The following is a 13,038-nucleotide window of genomic DNA, read 5'->3' on the forward strand; positions in this document are numbered from 1 at the left end:
AAGGCAACATGGGCGTGCATGGACCAGGGGTGTGGCTGCTGAGGCTGGTAGGCTTAGGTACCAGGTTAAGGGGCCAATCACTCCGGGCCTCACCCCCAGTTTTAGGCGGCACTTACCCTTGTTTAGCTGGTTGTACGGGCAGCTTTCCCTCGTAGCTGCGGCTTCGCCCGCCGCCAATGGCAAGCTGCTCAAGCTTCTTCATCCAACAGTGAGGAGAAGATGCAGCACGAGAAGCTGTCGACATCATGCCATTTGCTCCGTTGCGACTCGTGAACCAAGCAAGGGCTTAGCTGAATATTGTGTCGAGGAGAGCACACGGTGTCCACCATGAATTTCACAGCTGCCGGCAACTGGCGGGTCAAAGAAGACAACAGTCGGTGGGCAAGTCAGCAGCAGCCACTAGACTCCCAAGCGTCACTTGATGACGTCGATCATCGGGGATTTTGGGGATTGCGGTGATGGAAACCTGTAAAAGTTGCTGCCACAGCTTCATTGTGGCAGAAGGAAACGCATCCAGAAGGTGGACCATCAGCATCATGTCTCTCAGGCGCACGTCTGTGGTACCTCCTGTTTTTCTTCTTCCGCCTCTGTCTCAAATCTCAGAGCCACACGGTGCTTGACAACTCGCACCGAAAAAGAAAGCCCAGTTCCTCTTAGTCACACAAGCCACACCTTTACCCCGCAGTGAAGAAGGATCTAGCTTCCACCAATGGATCCAGCAGTTGCGGCGTTGATGCTGCACGTCAAGCTCTAGTCAATTCTACAAGATCCCATGACCACCTCATGGCAAATGAGTCCCCAGAATTGATGCTGCGATCGGGCCATCAACACGAGCCGCAAGCCGATCTCGTGCTTCGATGCTACCAAGTCTGCCCCCACGGCACTAGAAAATGCTTTTGAGCTGTTGCATGCATCCAGTGTCCTCTGCGCGGTTCTCCGCATAGCGGCAGTGGAGTGGTAGTTGATTATTGGTACAGTGGTAAGTGAGTCGATATCTACCTCAAAACTTCAAGATTCTCCCAAATTTTCAATGTTGGAATTCCGTAACCGCATCTGTGCATCGGTCACAGAGTAAAGGTGTCTCTTTTTCTTCCGGCCTCTTCTGTTCCTGACATTCAACCACGTATCTCCAGCATCGGTCACATTTGAGATTCCGAGGACTCTTGACAATCGCCCGCCCTATCTTCTCACCCTCCGGCGAGACAATGTCGCTGGAGAATGACCAATCCGACCCAGGTTCGGCGCTCGGTTCTAGAGGAACTGTCTCGCCGGCTTTTGTTGAGACAATCTCGGCGGACGATACGACCAGGAGTTCTTTCCAAGTATCTTTGGGAACACTCGAAAGATCAATCTCTTTCTGTAAAAATATCGAGACGTCGGATGCTAGGGACTGTCCCATGAGTTTCTGCGTGCGCGCTGTCTCTTGAGCTGCCTTAACGCTCGAGTTGATAGAAGCGATATAGGGCAACACAGTCTCGAGTGACCGATCGTGCCATTCCCCTGGCAGATGTGGCCATGTTCTTCTCAATGGGTGCTCAAGCATCTGCTTGTACTTTTCTGTGCTATGCTCCCAGCTTTCTTCAACCAGCAACGGCGCAATGGGCCCTAGCATGTTTTGGAAGTGGTAAAGAATGTGATGAAGTGCAGTCTGGGCACTGAGGCGTCTGGGAGTCGTAGGCATATCGCAGTAGAGAACATCCTTGATCGCCTCAAAGTAGAAGCTCGAAAGATCAGTCGTGACCCATCGATATACGGAGCCAGAGGCTTTGTGGAACTCAAAGTCAGTGTATGCTTTGCGTACTGAAGCGAAGGTCAGATGAAGGTGGTGCATGGCAATTTGATCCAATCGGGACATGCACTCATACGGGATAGTCATCTGAGGATCGAAGTCTGCCAGCATGCCCAACAACATCTTGAAGGTAAGGCGGTACTTGTCAAGCATACTGTGGACAGAGGACACTACTGTCTCGCTAATCACCACGTCCTTTGTCCACTCACTGGACGCCACCCACAGCCGCAACGCATCTGGGCCGAGCGGATGGACTTCGCGCTTCTGCTTTGTTTGTTTCGCAGGAGGTGCGAATCCCGAGATGATTTGATTGGGGGCAATAACATTGCCTAGGGATTTGCTCATCTTCTTGCCCTGGGCATCCAAAGTGAAGCCATGGGTCGCCAGAATGCGGAATGGAGCGTGTACTTGATGTGCCGAAGGGGAAGCGGCATCCGAGGGGGACTGGAGAGACTTCTGGTATGCAATATTCGTGAGTAAGCTCGACTGAAACCACCCTCTATGCTGATCGGTGCCCTCGACATAGACATCGGCCATTGGCGTTGGCTGAGCCCGGGAACCCGCAGACCCGAGATCATCCTTGAGCATCAGAGTCCAGCTTGTTCCACTGTCAAACCAGACATCCATCGTGTCAGAACCTCGAGTGTAGTCTGAAGCGCTCCCTGGCAATCCTGGAACAATCCAACGGCTGTCGTCTTGAGGATCAGACCACCAGGCATCAATGCCGCGCTCGTTGATGGTTTTGATGATGTGATCAATACTCGGGGATGTGAGGACTGCTTCACCTGTGTCCTTGTGGTAAATCGCCGGAATCGGAACGCCCCAAGCCCTCTGTCTGGAAATACACCACTCGCTCCGATTCTCCACAAAACTCCGCAGCCGCGCTCTGCCTGATTCTGGAAGAAAGGTAACGGCGTCGAGAGAGTTGAGCGCGTCGGTTCTAATCTTGGAAACGTCCGCGAACCATTGGGCTGTGGCACGAATGATGACTGGCTCTTTGGTCCGCCAGTCTATGGGATACTTGTGGATGTACCGATGCTGGTGGACAAGAAGGTTGTTGGCTCGCAGAAGTTGGAGGATGGTGCCATTGCCCTTTTGGAACACGTCTTGTCCAGCAAGGAGACCGGGATCCTCGGGTGATGCGGTATCATCAAAGCAGCCAGAGTTGTCGACCGGAGCTTTGACAGAAACAGTAGAGGCTTTTAGTAGGGGCTGCAAAGCTTCGTAGTCTTCCATACCATGACCTGGAGCGCAGTGCACGAGTCCCGTACCACTGTCAGCGGACACGAAGTCTGCATGGATGATGGGGCGATTCGCTGCTTCTCCTCCGAAATGGTACAGACCCGAGTAGGAACTCTGCAACAGCACGTCAAGAGGAACATCTTCCATGACGACTTCCACGCTCTCTCCAATGCACTCTTGGAGATAAGGCACCCTCGAACGGGCCACAAGCAGCGTACCATGAGTGACTGATTTGACAAGGCAATATGATAGAGACGTGTTGATTGCAATTGCTTGGTTTGCGGGAAGAGTCCAAGGCGTAGTCGTCCAAATCAAGGCATGAACACGGCCATCCGAGAACGGCTCAAAGCGGTCTAATGGAAACTTGACCAAGGCCGCAGTAGAGACATGGTCATCTTTATACTCCAGCTCGGCTTCAGCAAGAGCAGTCCCTGAGGAGGTAGACCAGTAGACAGGCTTATGCTTGCGGTATATCAAACCATACTGAGCCATTGCTTGAAACACAATCAATTGCCGCAGCTCGAAATCTTTCTGCATGGTCTTCCAATGACTGGCCCAGTCACCCATGACAGCCCAGGATCGGAATCCGGCCATCTGCTTTTCCACAGTTTTGTATGCGAATTTCCTTGCGGCACTCCGTATCGAGACGGGGTCGACACCTTGTCCTCGCTCCCAGCCGTGCTTCTCCAGAGCCTTGAGCTCGATTGGCAGCCCATGGCAGTCCCAGCCAGGTACATAGTCAACCCTTTGGCCTTCCGCGAGCCTGCAGCGGCAAATGATATCCTTGATGATCTTATTGAGTGCGTGTCCAACGTGCAGATCTCCATTCGCATACGGCGGCCCGTCGTGGAGGACAAAGGTGTCTGAAACAGGTCGTTCCTGGCGCTGCCAGGCATAGAGGTCAACTGTGCATCTTGGAAGATATCTGGCAAGGTCGGCGGGCCTGGGCCGCGGTGGGAAAGTCGACGAGGGAAGCCGCAGAGTGCTCTTCAGAAATTTGGCGGCATCTTTCAGAGGTGCTGGCATAGCACCTAAGATACCATACCAACAAGCCACGACCGGGACAAACGCAGCCAGTCACCGGCGTATCTGCAGAACAACTTAGGGCGAGAAATGGTGGGAAGGAGACAATCTACTCCTTTGGTGGACAGCTCGATAAAACCAATGCCTTGGGCGAAGACGCGGTTTTGCATGGCGTGTAAGATCCGCAGCAAATTGACAGCATGGCGGAGCATATTCTCGTGAAGCGCTATTCTAAGGAGGCAATTGACAGGTACCTACCTCGCTCCCTAGGCATGCTAGGGAGCTAGATACGGGAGTCTGTCCTGGCTGCTGGGCTGAACAGAAATTTGATACACATTCTGTCTTCCTCGAGCATATCCAGCTGATTATACCACGGGTTTTCTAAGGACTAGGTTGCTCCTTGCAAAGTGCTTGGGGACAGCCGCCCGCTGAAAGAGGCACATTGGGTTACTCATTGGAACGAGACAGAGACTATGAGAGCTCGACAAGAAGACCACGCCCATTGACGATGCAAGAAGGATGCTGAGACTCAGACCGCGCCAGCCTGATTAAACGGAGGAAGCAAACACCAAACGCCCTCGCTAAATGGAAAGCCACCAATGCAGCCCGATGCAATGCCCTTCGCAGTTATCAAAGACATTCATTTCAACCTCAAGATTTCCCCGAATTTGATGCCGAATTTGATGTTTTGGATTTGATCAGTCCACTGCTCGGAGATACCCTGGAGGCCCATTCCCTGAACGAATTTAGCACATGTACTTGATGCAATGGTCGCCAATGAGACTTACGTCCAGCTGCCATCATACAGTCTCCGGTCTTGCTCTGAGCCAAAGTCCGCCTCCTTGAGCGCCGCCTCAATGATGGCCGCGGTCACACCGGTGCCACAAGTGGTGATGAAGGGTGTTTTGGGGTCAAGCTGCTTGCTCTCGAAAAGCTTTTTTAACTCGTCCTGAGGAAGCAACGCTTTGGTCTCAGGATCCAGCAGTTCCTGAAACGGTAGACTTGTTGACCCAGGCATGTGCCCACTCTTGATTCCGGCTCTCGGTTCTGGATCTGTGCCTTCCCATCGACCTTTGGACCGAGCATCAAGAATTTGGATCTCTTCTGAGCCCTCCTTTCCGTAGTCGTAGCCTATTGTTTTCATCTCTGCAAACTTGACCACCATGTCCGTATTGTACGCCGGGACCGGATACTTGGTGATGTTGGGGACTTCTGGAGGACCGGTCTCGACAGGGTAACCTTCCTGGACCCAAAGACGGAAATTGTTGAGAATGTGGACTTTCGGGTGACCAAACACCCGCATGGTCCAGGCCACACGAGGAGCAGAGAACAAACCGAGTTCTTCAGTGTCGTAAACGACGACTTCATCCTCCCGTCTGACGCCCATCTTGGACATTGCGTCCGCAAAAGCATCGCAGGTCGGGAGCATGTGTGGCCATTCCGACTCTTGGTCCTTTATCTCATCAATGTCAAAGAAACGAGCAGTGGGTATTCTCTTCTTCAGAAAGACCTGGAGACCTGTTCTTCTTTCGGGGTCGTTGGGCATGAACCAAGCGGCACAGATGGGAATGACTTTAGGGGCTGTGGATATGACAGTAGGAGCATTCTTCTTGAGAGCCGCGTCAAGCTCTTTTGGTGTCACGAGGTAGGAAGAGAAGCCTCGGCAGCGCATGTTGGATATGCGATGGATATGGCCATATAAAGGGCGACGAACTCCGCACTGCCCAAGCGCGATGGAGCCGAGCAAGGCAGTCATTTTGCGATGGACCTAGATCATATCATCGTTGTGTGCAGATGGACAGGAGGCTGACCATGTCTGGGATTGTGCTAGAGGACACGGCGAACAGTAGAGAGATAATGATTGTGAGTAATGACAAGCACGAGCTTTTGCTGGATGGTATCATTATCTACGCTAAGCTCCGAGCTTTTCCTTTGCTACTCCGCATCTGACGTATTAGTAGTTGATCTGGCCCCGAAGCCCACAGGCCAGAGAATCAGACCCGCATCGGCGGAACAGGAGAATTTGGACGCGACAGCCCTCCACCGTCCACGCGACAGGCATGTGACAACTCGCAAATTGACGGTTCAACTGCTACACCAAACATTGCACCTAACAACCTTGACGCGATCCCACAAAATACTGCCTATATATCCTCCTCCAGCCAGAGTACCTTTTCCGATCAGCGGCGAGACTCTGGCTCAGCATGAAGGTCAAGATCAAGACATGGCACGCGGTGGCCACATGGCGATGGGACATGCCTGAGGACGAAGTCTGTGGCATTTGCAGAGTCCAGTTTGATGGCACTTGTCCTACGTGCAAGTTTCCTGGCGATGAGTGTACCCTTTTGATGGGAAAGTGCGGCCACTCATTCCACATGGTACGTTTGACGGTTCATGGCTATGGAAACCAAGCTCACCTGAACAGCACTGTCTGTTGACCTGGATACAACAAGAGTCCGCCCGGGGTCTCTGTCCAATGTGCCGTCAGAGTAAGCATTGATCAATTAAGGGAGAATGAGGAGAGCTAACGCTTTTAGAATTCGAGTGGAAAGACGGTAATCAACAAGCACAGGCGCCGGAGGCCGGTTGAACAATGACGCTCATCTTGAAAGATATTCACATCGGATACAGACCGAGGTTTTGCAACTGGACGCGGTCTCGTCAAGTGAATGTCACTTCTCGACGACAGAAGCCTTGGAACATATTGGTCGCACGGAAATATCTTTAGCCTGAGTTGAGGATTCAAAAGCTCCTTCAGCAGGCGTCCGAGCCTCTGCCAACTACATCTGCCACCTAACGAGCATTGAGTGGGCACGACGATAGACTTCGTGCTAGGTGCAAAGTTTGTCCTGTCAAGGTCATGGATCAAGATTCCCAGCACAAACAACGCCGATTTGCTTAGGCAGAGCAGTCCTACTCCCGTCAGGTGGCTGAGTCTGCTTCCGCAGCAAAGGGCAGAGGACCTTGACATAGTATAAACATCGATAATGACGGACTTGATGACATGGAAGAGGGCCCCGTCAAGTTGTTTTCTCGGGTGGGCATCTCGAAAACGCCTGAACGTCACCGATAGCACGAGTCTCTGGATGCGGGTTACTTTCGCTGTCCTAATACGTGCTTCAGAAGAGAATGTCAGGTGACGACACCTGTTTGGATCTACTATGCCTGTCGCCGAGCCTAGAGCCCTAATATAGGAGCCGAAGCATCATTATCTCTCATCAAAAGAATAGATTTGGACTCAGTATCACTGCAAGGCCTCGAGGTCGACAGTAAAAGCAGCGGGATTATGGTCCACCTCTATTCCCGAAGCGGCAGTCTCGTTTTGCCCTTGGCTTTTCGCCCTGCGGTTCGTCAGTTTGTCGCTCCGCAAACCTGCATGACTGAAATGTTCACTCAACACACCAACCAAACTTCGCTTGTTCAGTAAAACTCCTCCTCGTGTTCGCACCGATTTCTGCTGCATTATAGGAGGGTTTTCGCCCTTGAACCGCACCCGGTCGCATACCTCTCCCGCAACTGCGCCGAGTTCTTCTGTCGAAGTCCGCAGCTGAGCCGAGTCTCCCACATTCTGAGAGGAGCGGAGGACAAAAGTCCCAAGTTACCGGCGTCAAGATGGATCAAGCGGCTAGTCAGCCCCGGAAATGCCCCGGGTTAAACTGCGAGAACGACGCATCCTCACTACAGTGTCCCAAGTGTAAAGAGATGGGCGTTGACAGTTTCTTCTGCTCACAAGACTGCTTCAAGCGGAGTTGGGTAGGCTGACCTCTGGTCTTTTGTAAGAAAGACTATGACCTATGGACAGAACAGAAATCGCTGACCTTGCTTTGCAGGCCGAACACAAAGTTCTACACAAGAGTACGAACCCCTTCCGAAATTTCATTCCTCCAAAGGTTGTGTCTAAAGTCGATCCAGAAAGCGGCCACTTCAACCCATATCCTACCTACCCTTTCACCGGTTCTTTAAGGCCTGTATATCCTCTGTCTCCGAAACGGGAGATCCCAAAGTCAATACCGCATCCAGAATGGTCGCAGGACGGCATACCCAGGTATCCGTACGTCCGCAAAAACAACGTCCAGACACTCGACGAAAAGGGCATCGCAGGCATGCGCAAGGTGTGCAGATTAGCTAGAGAAGTCCTTGACATCGCTGCTGCTGCTGCGAAGCCCGGGGTGACGACAGACCACATTGATGAGATTGTCCACAATGCTTGTATAGAGCGCAATGTGGGTTGGGCACTACCGACCTGTCAAAGGGAAAGGCTAACACTTGATTGTAGTCGTACCCCTCCCCTCTGAACTACAACCACTTCCCAAAGTCCGTCTGCACATCTCCAAACGAGGTCATCTGCCACGGCATTCCCGACCAGCGAGTTCTCCAGGATGGCGACATCCTCAACATTGACGTCACTCTGTATCACGAAGGTTACCATGGCGATTTGAACGAGACATACTACATCGGCGACAAGGCCAAGGCTGATCCAGATAACGTCCGCCTCGTCGAAACCACACGTCAATGTTTGGACAAGGCTATTGAGCACGTCAAGCCTGGAGTGAAAATTGGCGACTTCGGGGACATTATCGAGAAACACGCCAAATCCCAGCACCTCAGCGTTGTCAAAACCTATTGTGGCCACGGCATCAACTCCTTGTTCCACTGCGCCCCAAATGTGCCGCATTATGCCAAGAATAAGGCGGTGGGAAAATGTAAGGCGGGGATGACCTTTACGATTGAGCCGATGATATGCTTGGGCAGTTATAAGGACAAGACATGGCCGGATGACTGGACGGCAGTCACCAGCGACGGAAGCCGCTCGGCCCAGTTTGAGCACACATTGCTAGTCACGGACGATGGAGTCGAGGTCCTTACCGCCCGGTTACCAAATTCGCCAGGTGGTCCGGTACCTATGCCAAGTTTTGAAGCAACAAATGGAGAAGTCAATGGAGCCGCAGCGAAAGCTTGAGCTGGGTTGTGAAGATTTGCAAGCAAAGGAACGTGACGGGTTTTACGGTTTGATGGGAAAGTGAATGCGATCGGTGGTAATGACCCAGGCCTTTCGGTGTTCTTCGATGCTGAGGGACCCCGAAGACTAGGGCATTATTCATATATTTGCCTGGAAATACCTCTTGATGTGGACGAAAACAAGGCCAGAAAGAAAACCTTGGGCGGGAGACGCCAATTAATGATCTTACGTCTGGTTTAGTGAACATAGCTGTTGGGCAGATCATTGTGTCTTGATGTGACATCTGCTTTCGATACTCCCCGGCAAGGCTAGTCACAGCGAATGCTGCTGTTCTCGATTTCGCCTGCTTGAAACAGTACGAATATGTGGGATGTCCCGAATTCCACACATGCTGTTCCCCAGACGAGGCTGTGCAAAATAGGGGTTGGAAGAATTCACCAGGCAGGAGAGATGTATCGAGGGCTTGAACGCAGCATGCGGTATCGATCTATCCTAGTATTTCAAAGCAAGGATTTGTTCAATGTGCTCCCTTTCGCGACCTTTGATCCTTTCCAAATGTTTACGAATTTGAATTAATTAGTGAACATTCACTTAATTAGCGATGGTGGCGGCGAGTGACTTTCTGACCATGGCCCGACCCCAGCCCACAAGCACCAGCCACAGCTTGGCTTTCGCTGGCTCTTGTCGCTTGTCACTTGCCACAACTGCCACTGCTCGTTTGGCGTGAACCTCCCGCAGCCTGCAGTGGCACAATGAACGGACTTGCAGCAGCAGTATTCAGTCACATCTCCTAGCGCTATCATCTCCTCTTAGACGCATCTGACCATGCCGTCAATATGTCAGATCAGAGTTATCGGAAGCCATTATTCCTGGCCATAGCTGGGGCCGTTGCCCTCACCGCCGCCTACTACACCTACACGCAATATGCGAAGCCTCCCCGAACAGAGCAATCCTCTCTCCATCGCAGCAATGCCATACGTAGGCCGAGAAACAGAAGGCGTTGGCGTCGCGGCTTCGAGCTATCAAGTATCGATTACGATCCAGTCGAGCGAGCAATCCACAATCTCGAACAACGGAATGCATCCAGACGAGGATATGGAGAATATGAGAACAGATGGTTCCTTCCTACACAAGCGCACACACAAGCTGTGGACCTGACGCTGATCCCGTCCAACTTGAGATCTATCAACGACTACCTCCTGCAACATTCTCCCGCGCAGCTGTCTCCCCACCAACAAGAATATCTCCTCCTTCATCTCCACGGCGTCTTTGTGCAGAACTTTCTGAGGGAGGAATGCCCAGAAGGTTATATCATTGGGGACGATGCTTGGGTGCTGGCACAAGCCATGGAGCGCCTTGGAGTGGCTCCAGATATTGTTTTCCAGGTGGCCAAAGCATTTGACGAGGGGAGATTTCCTCTCAATGATGAATGGAGCCCACTTACTGCTCCTCGACCCAGTTCAAGAACTCGCTCTGTACAAACCGACGGTGTGACGGAACAAGGTGGCTTGGCGCCTCGCGAGGCACTACAGGCGCTGGCGGATCCTGACGATGCGCATAGCGACATCTCATCTGGTAACAACGACGAGGATCCGGAGGGAAGCCAAAACATGCTCGACCTTCTTTACCATATCGCTGGCGAGCAGGCACGGCGGGAAGGCTATATCCACCGCGGTGTCGAGTGCAACAGCTGCGGCATACATCCCATTCGAGGCATCCGCTATCATTGTGCAAATTGTTTCGACATGGACCTCTGCGAAAGCTGCGAAGCTAGCTCTGCACATGGAAAAGGTCATGTCTTTTACAAGATCCGCATCCCGGCCCCTTCGAGAGGAAACATTAAGCAAGTCACCCCGGAGTGGTACCCCGGTAATCCGAGCGCGTTTCTCTCGTCCTTGCCGACGAACGTATCCAAGCCATTACTTGAAGAGACCAAAATGGAGCGCACCGAGTTGGATGCTCTCTACGAGCAATTCAAATGTCTGGCGGGTCACTACTTTCCTGCCGATCCGACTGGTCTGGGATGTGCAATTGATCGAAAGGGGTTTGATGCTTATTTCATCCCTTCGACTGGAGACAAACCTTCTCCTGCAAATTTGATCTACGATCGAATCTTTGCCTTCTATGACACAGATCAAAACGGTCTCATCACCTTTGACGAATACATACGCGGCCTTGCTCGTCTGCAGGACAAGAGCCGCTATGCCCGACTTAAGCGTATCTTCGAGGGTTACGATCTGGACTCTGACGGTTATGTGGACCGCAAAGACTTTCTTCGCATGTTCCGGGCGTATTACGCATTAAGCAAAGAGCTGAGTCGGGAGATGATCGACTCGCAGGAAGATTTCGGATATAACGAAGAAGAGATTCGAGAGGTTGTTCAAGGAAGCCAGCCCATCAGTGCTGCGTTCGGAGGCGGCACTCTCTACGGTCACGAATCCAGAAATGGGCAGGGTAAACAACTTCAGGCAAATGGAGATCTGCATCTTACCAACGGCACAAATGGCGTCCTGCAGCCGGACGGTGATATGAGCGGAGATCGTGCTCGGGCTATCGGAAACGCTGCACTTGGCGGTCGCACTAGGAACCATCCTTTCAGGTCGTTTAGACAGGAGCCTCCAGAGGACGAACCTTTGATGATGCTCCCAATGGGAAGCAATTTCATGCAGTCAGGCATGGAGCAGGATGAGCCAACTGAGGAGGACGTCACCGGCCCTGATGCTCCGTTGCAGACATATGCTTGGCCTCCAGTGCGGACACCAGAGCCGCAGGATATCAACGAGGCGCTCGGACAAGAGGTGCCGTTGGACGACATAACAGATCCAGTTGATAGAACCAGAGTCCTGTTTGCTCAGTCACAGCGGCTTGATGCTGAAGGTGATCAGGCGGAGGAAATGTCGCGCGCCAGAGCCGTTGAAGAACGATGGCGCCGCCGACAGTTCTATCTCGATCGCGAGGAAGGGCTGACTAGGCCAGCAGGCTACACTGAACCCGATAGTTCGGATGACGACGACATATCCCAAGATAAGAAGAATGGGCGTAGCGACGTCAGTCCTCGGAGAGCATCCATGGCATCAAGATCCTCGTCTAAGGTCCGCTTTGATGATAGCGCCATCGAGGGAGACTACGAAACACGGTCAAATGCTTCATCTCGAAGCATTCCTGCCAATGAAAGATGGGGCGGCTATGAGCTTGGCCAGGCCGAAGCAGACATCGGCAAAGACATTCTCTACCAAGCCGTGCAACAAGGATTCAACGAGTTGCTCGATGTGCTATTCAAAGACAAGGAAGACGAGCACATGGAAGCACGTGAAACCCGAGTGGATCGGCATTGCTTTGGTTACGAAAGAGCAAAGTTCGAGAAACTGCTTGACGAACTGGGAATGGAAGCGGATGAAACGGAGGAAGACTTGGTCGAGAAGATAAGACGCAGGAGGGAGAAAGAGAGGGAGCAGGAGCAGCTGGCCATGACTGATGCTGCACCAATGACAAATTCAGGCAACGAAAGCTCAGTTCCTCAAGACTCCGAAGATCATATAGGATTGATGTTCGGCTCTGAAGCTCTGTCCGCTCAACAGGTGACCATGAGTCCTGCCATCGCAATGACCGAAACAAATGGGCCCTACCGTGATCCAACGCTCCCACAGTTTCGACCTGACGAAACGGAACCACCAAGTTTGGCCGCTAGTGCGGCCCCAATCCCACCAAGCCAAATCCCACGGCCGGATCCATTTGCCGGCGACCCGGAGAAGGCGCTCAAGACGCATTACCTTTGGCTCAGGCACGATGAGATTGACGAAGAAGAAGACCGTCGAGGCGGCCCTGGGAAGCTCAGCTTTGCCGAGTTCCAACGTAAGATGGTGTCCAAAGATGAGGTGACCAAGGCTCTGGGGGACAAGGACAAGAGCAAATGCGGCGGTAAAGATCGAGAGACATGGGAGAGCAGTGCAGACTTGGGAAGACTGGCTTTTGTGGGCACCTGGTTGGAAATGGCCAGTTTCTAGAGCGATGGTAGCTCGGTACT

The 13,038-nt window shown here is 52.4% G+C and overlaps 5 protein-coding genes across 5 annotated transcripts; 3 read left to right on the top strand and 2 right to left on the bottom strand.

Annotated features, from left to right (window-relative positions):
- Positions 1–1,027: 1,027 nt before the first annotated feature.
- Z520_10479 (uncharacterized protein) lies at positions 1,028–4,057 on the bottom strand (the record flags this gene model as incomplete). Its single annotated transcript, XM_016780971.1, has 1 exon — positions 1,028–4,057. The coding sequence occupies one exon, from the start codon at positions 4,055–4,057 to the stop codon at positions 1,028–1,030; it is 3,030 nt and encodes a 1,009-aa protein (XP_016627977.1).
- A 648-nt stretch (positions 4,058–4,705) lies between these two features.
- Positions 4,706–5,726, bottom strand: Z520_10480 (uncharacterized protein; the record flags this gene model as incomplete). Its single annotated transcript, XM_016780972.1, has 2 exons — positions 4,706–4,790; positions 4,843–5,726. The coding sequence occupies 2 exons, from the start codon at positions 5,724–5,726 to the stop codon at positions 4,706–4,708; spliced, it is 969 nt and encodes a 322-aa protein (XP_016627978.1).
- Positions 5,727–6,258: 532 nt separating this feature from the next.
- Positions 6,259–6,644, top strand: Z520_10481 (uncharacterized protein; the record flags this gene model as incomplete). The annotated part of the gene is made up of 3 exons (XM_016780973.1): positions 6,259–6,432; positions 6,480–6,543; positions 6,592–6,644. 3 exons carry the CDS (start codon positions 6,259–6,261, stop codon positions 6,642–6,644), a joined length of 291 nt encoding a protein of 96 aa, XP_016627979.1.
- Positions 6,645–7,666: 1,022 nt separating this feature from the next.
- On the top strand, positions 7,667–9,014 carry Z520_10482 (uncharacterized protein; the record flags this gene model as incomplete). Its single annotated transcript, XM_016780974.1, has 3 exons — positions 7,667–7,807; positions 7,885–8,277; positions 8,331–9,014. 3 exons carry the CDS (start codon positions 7,667–7,669, stop codon positions 9,012–9,014), a joined length of 1,218 nt encoding a protein of 405 aa, XP_016627980.1.
- Positions 9,015–9,850: 836 nt separating this feature from the next.
- Positions 9,851–13,018, top strand: Z520_10483 (uncharacterized protein; the record flags this gene model as incomplete). The annotated part of the gene is made up of 1 exon (XM_016780975.1): positions 9,851–13,018. The coding sequence occupies one exon, from the start codon at positions 9,851–9,853 to the stop codon at positions 13,016–13,018; it is 3,168 nt and encodes a 1,055-aa protein (XP_016627981.1).
- Between the last annotated feature and the right edge of the window lie 20 nt (positions 13,019–13,038).

Source organism: Fonsecaea multimorphosa (genome assembly GCF_000836435.1).
Source record: "Fonsecaea multimorphosa CBS 102226 unplaced genomic scaffold supercont1.30, whole genome shotgun sequence".
NCBI lineage: Eukaryota > Fungi > Ascomycota > Eurotiomycetes > Chaetothyriales > Herpotrichiellaceae > Fonsecaea > Fonsecaea multimorphosa.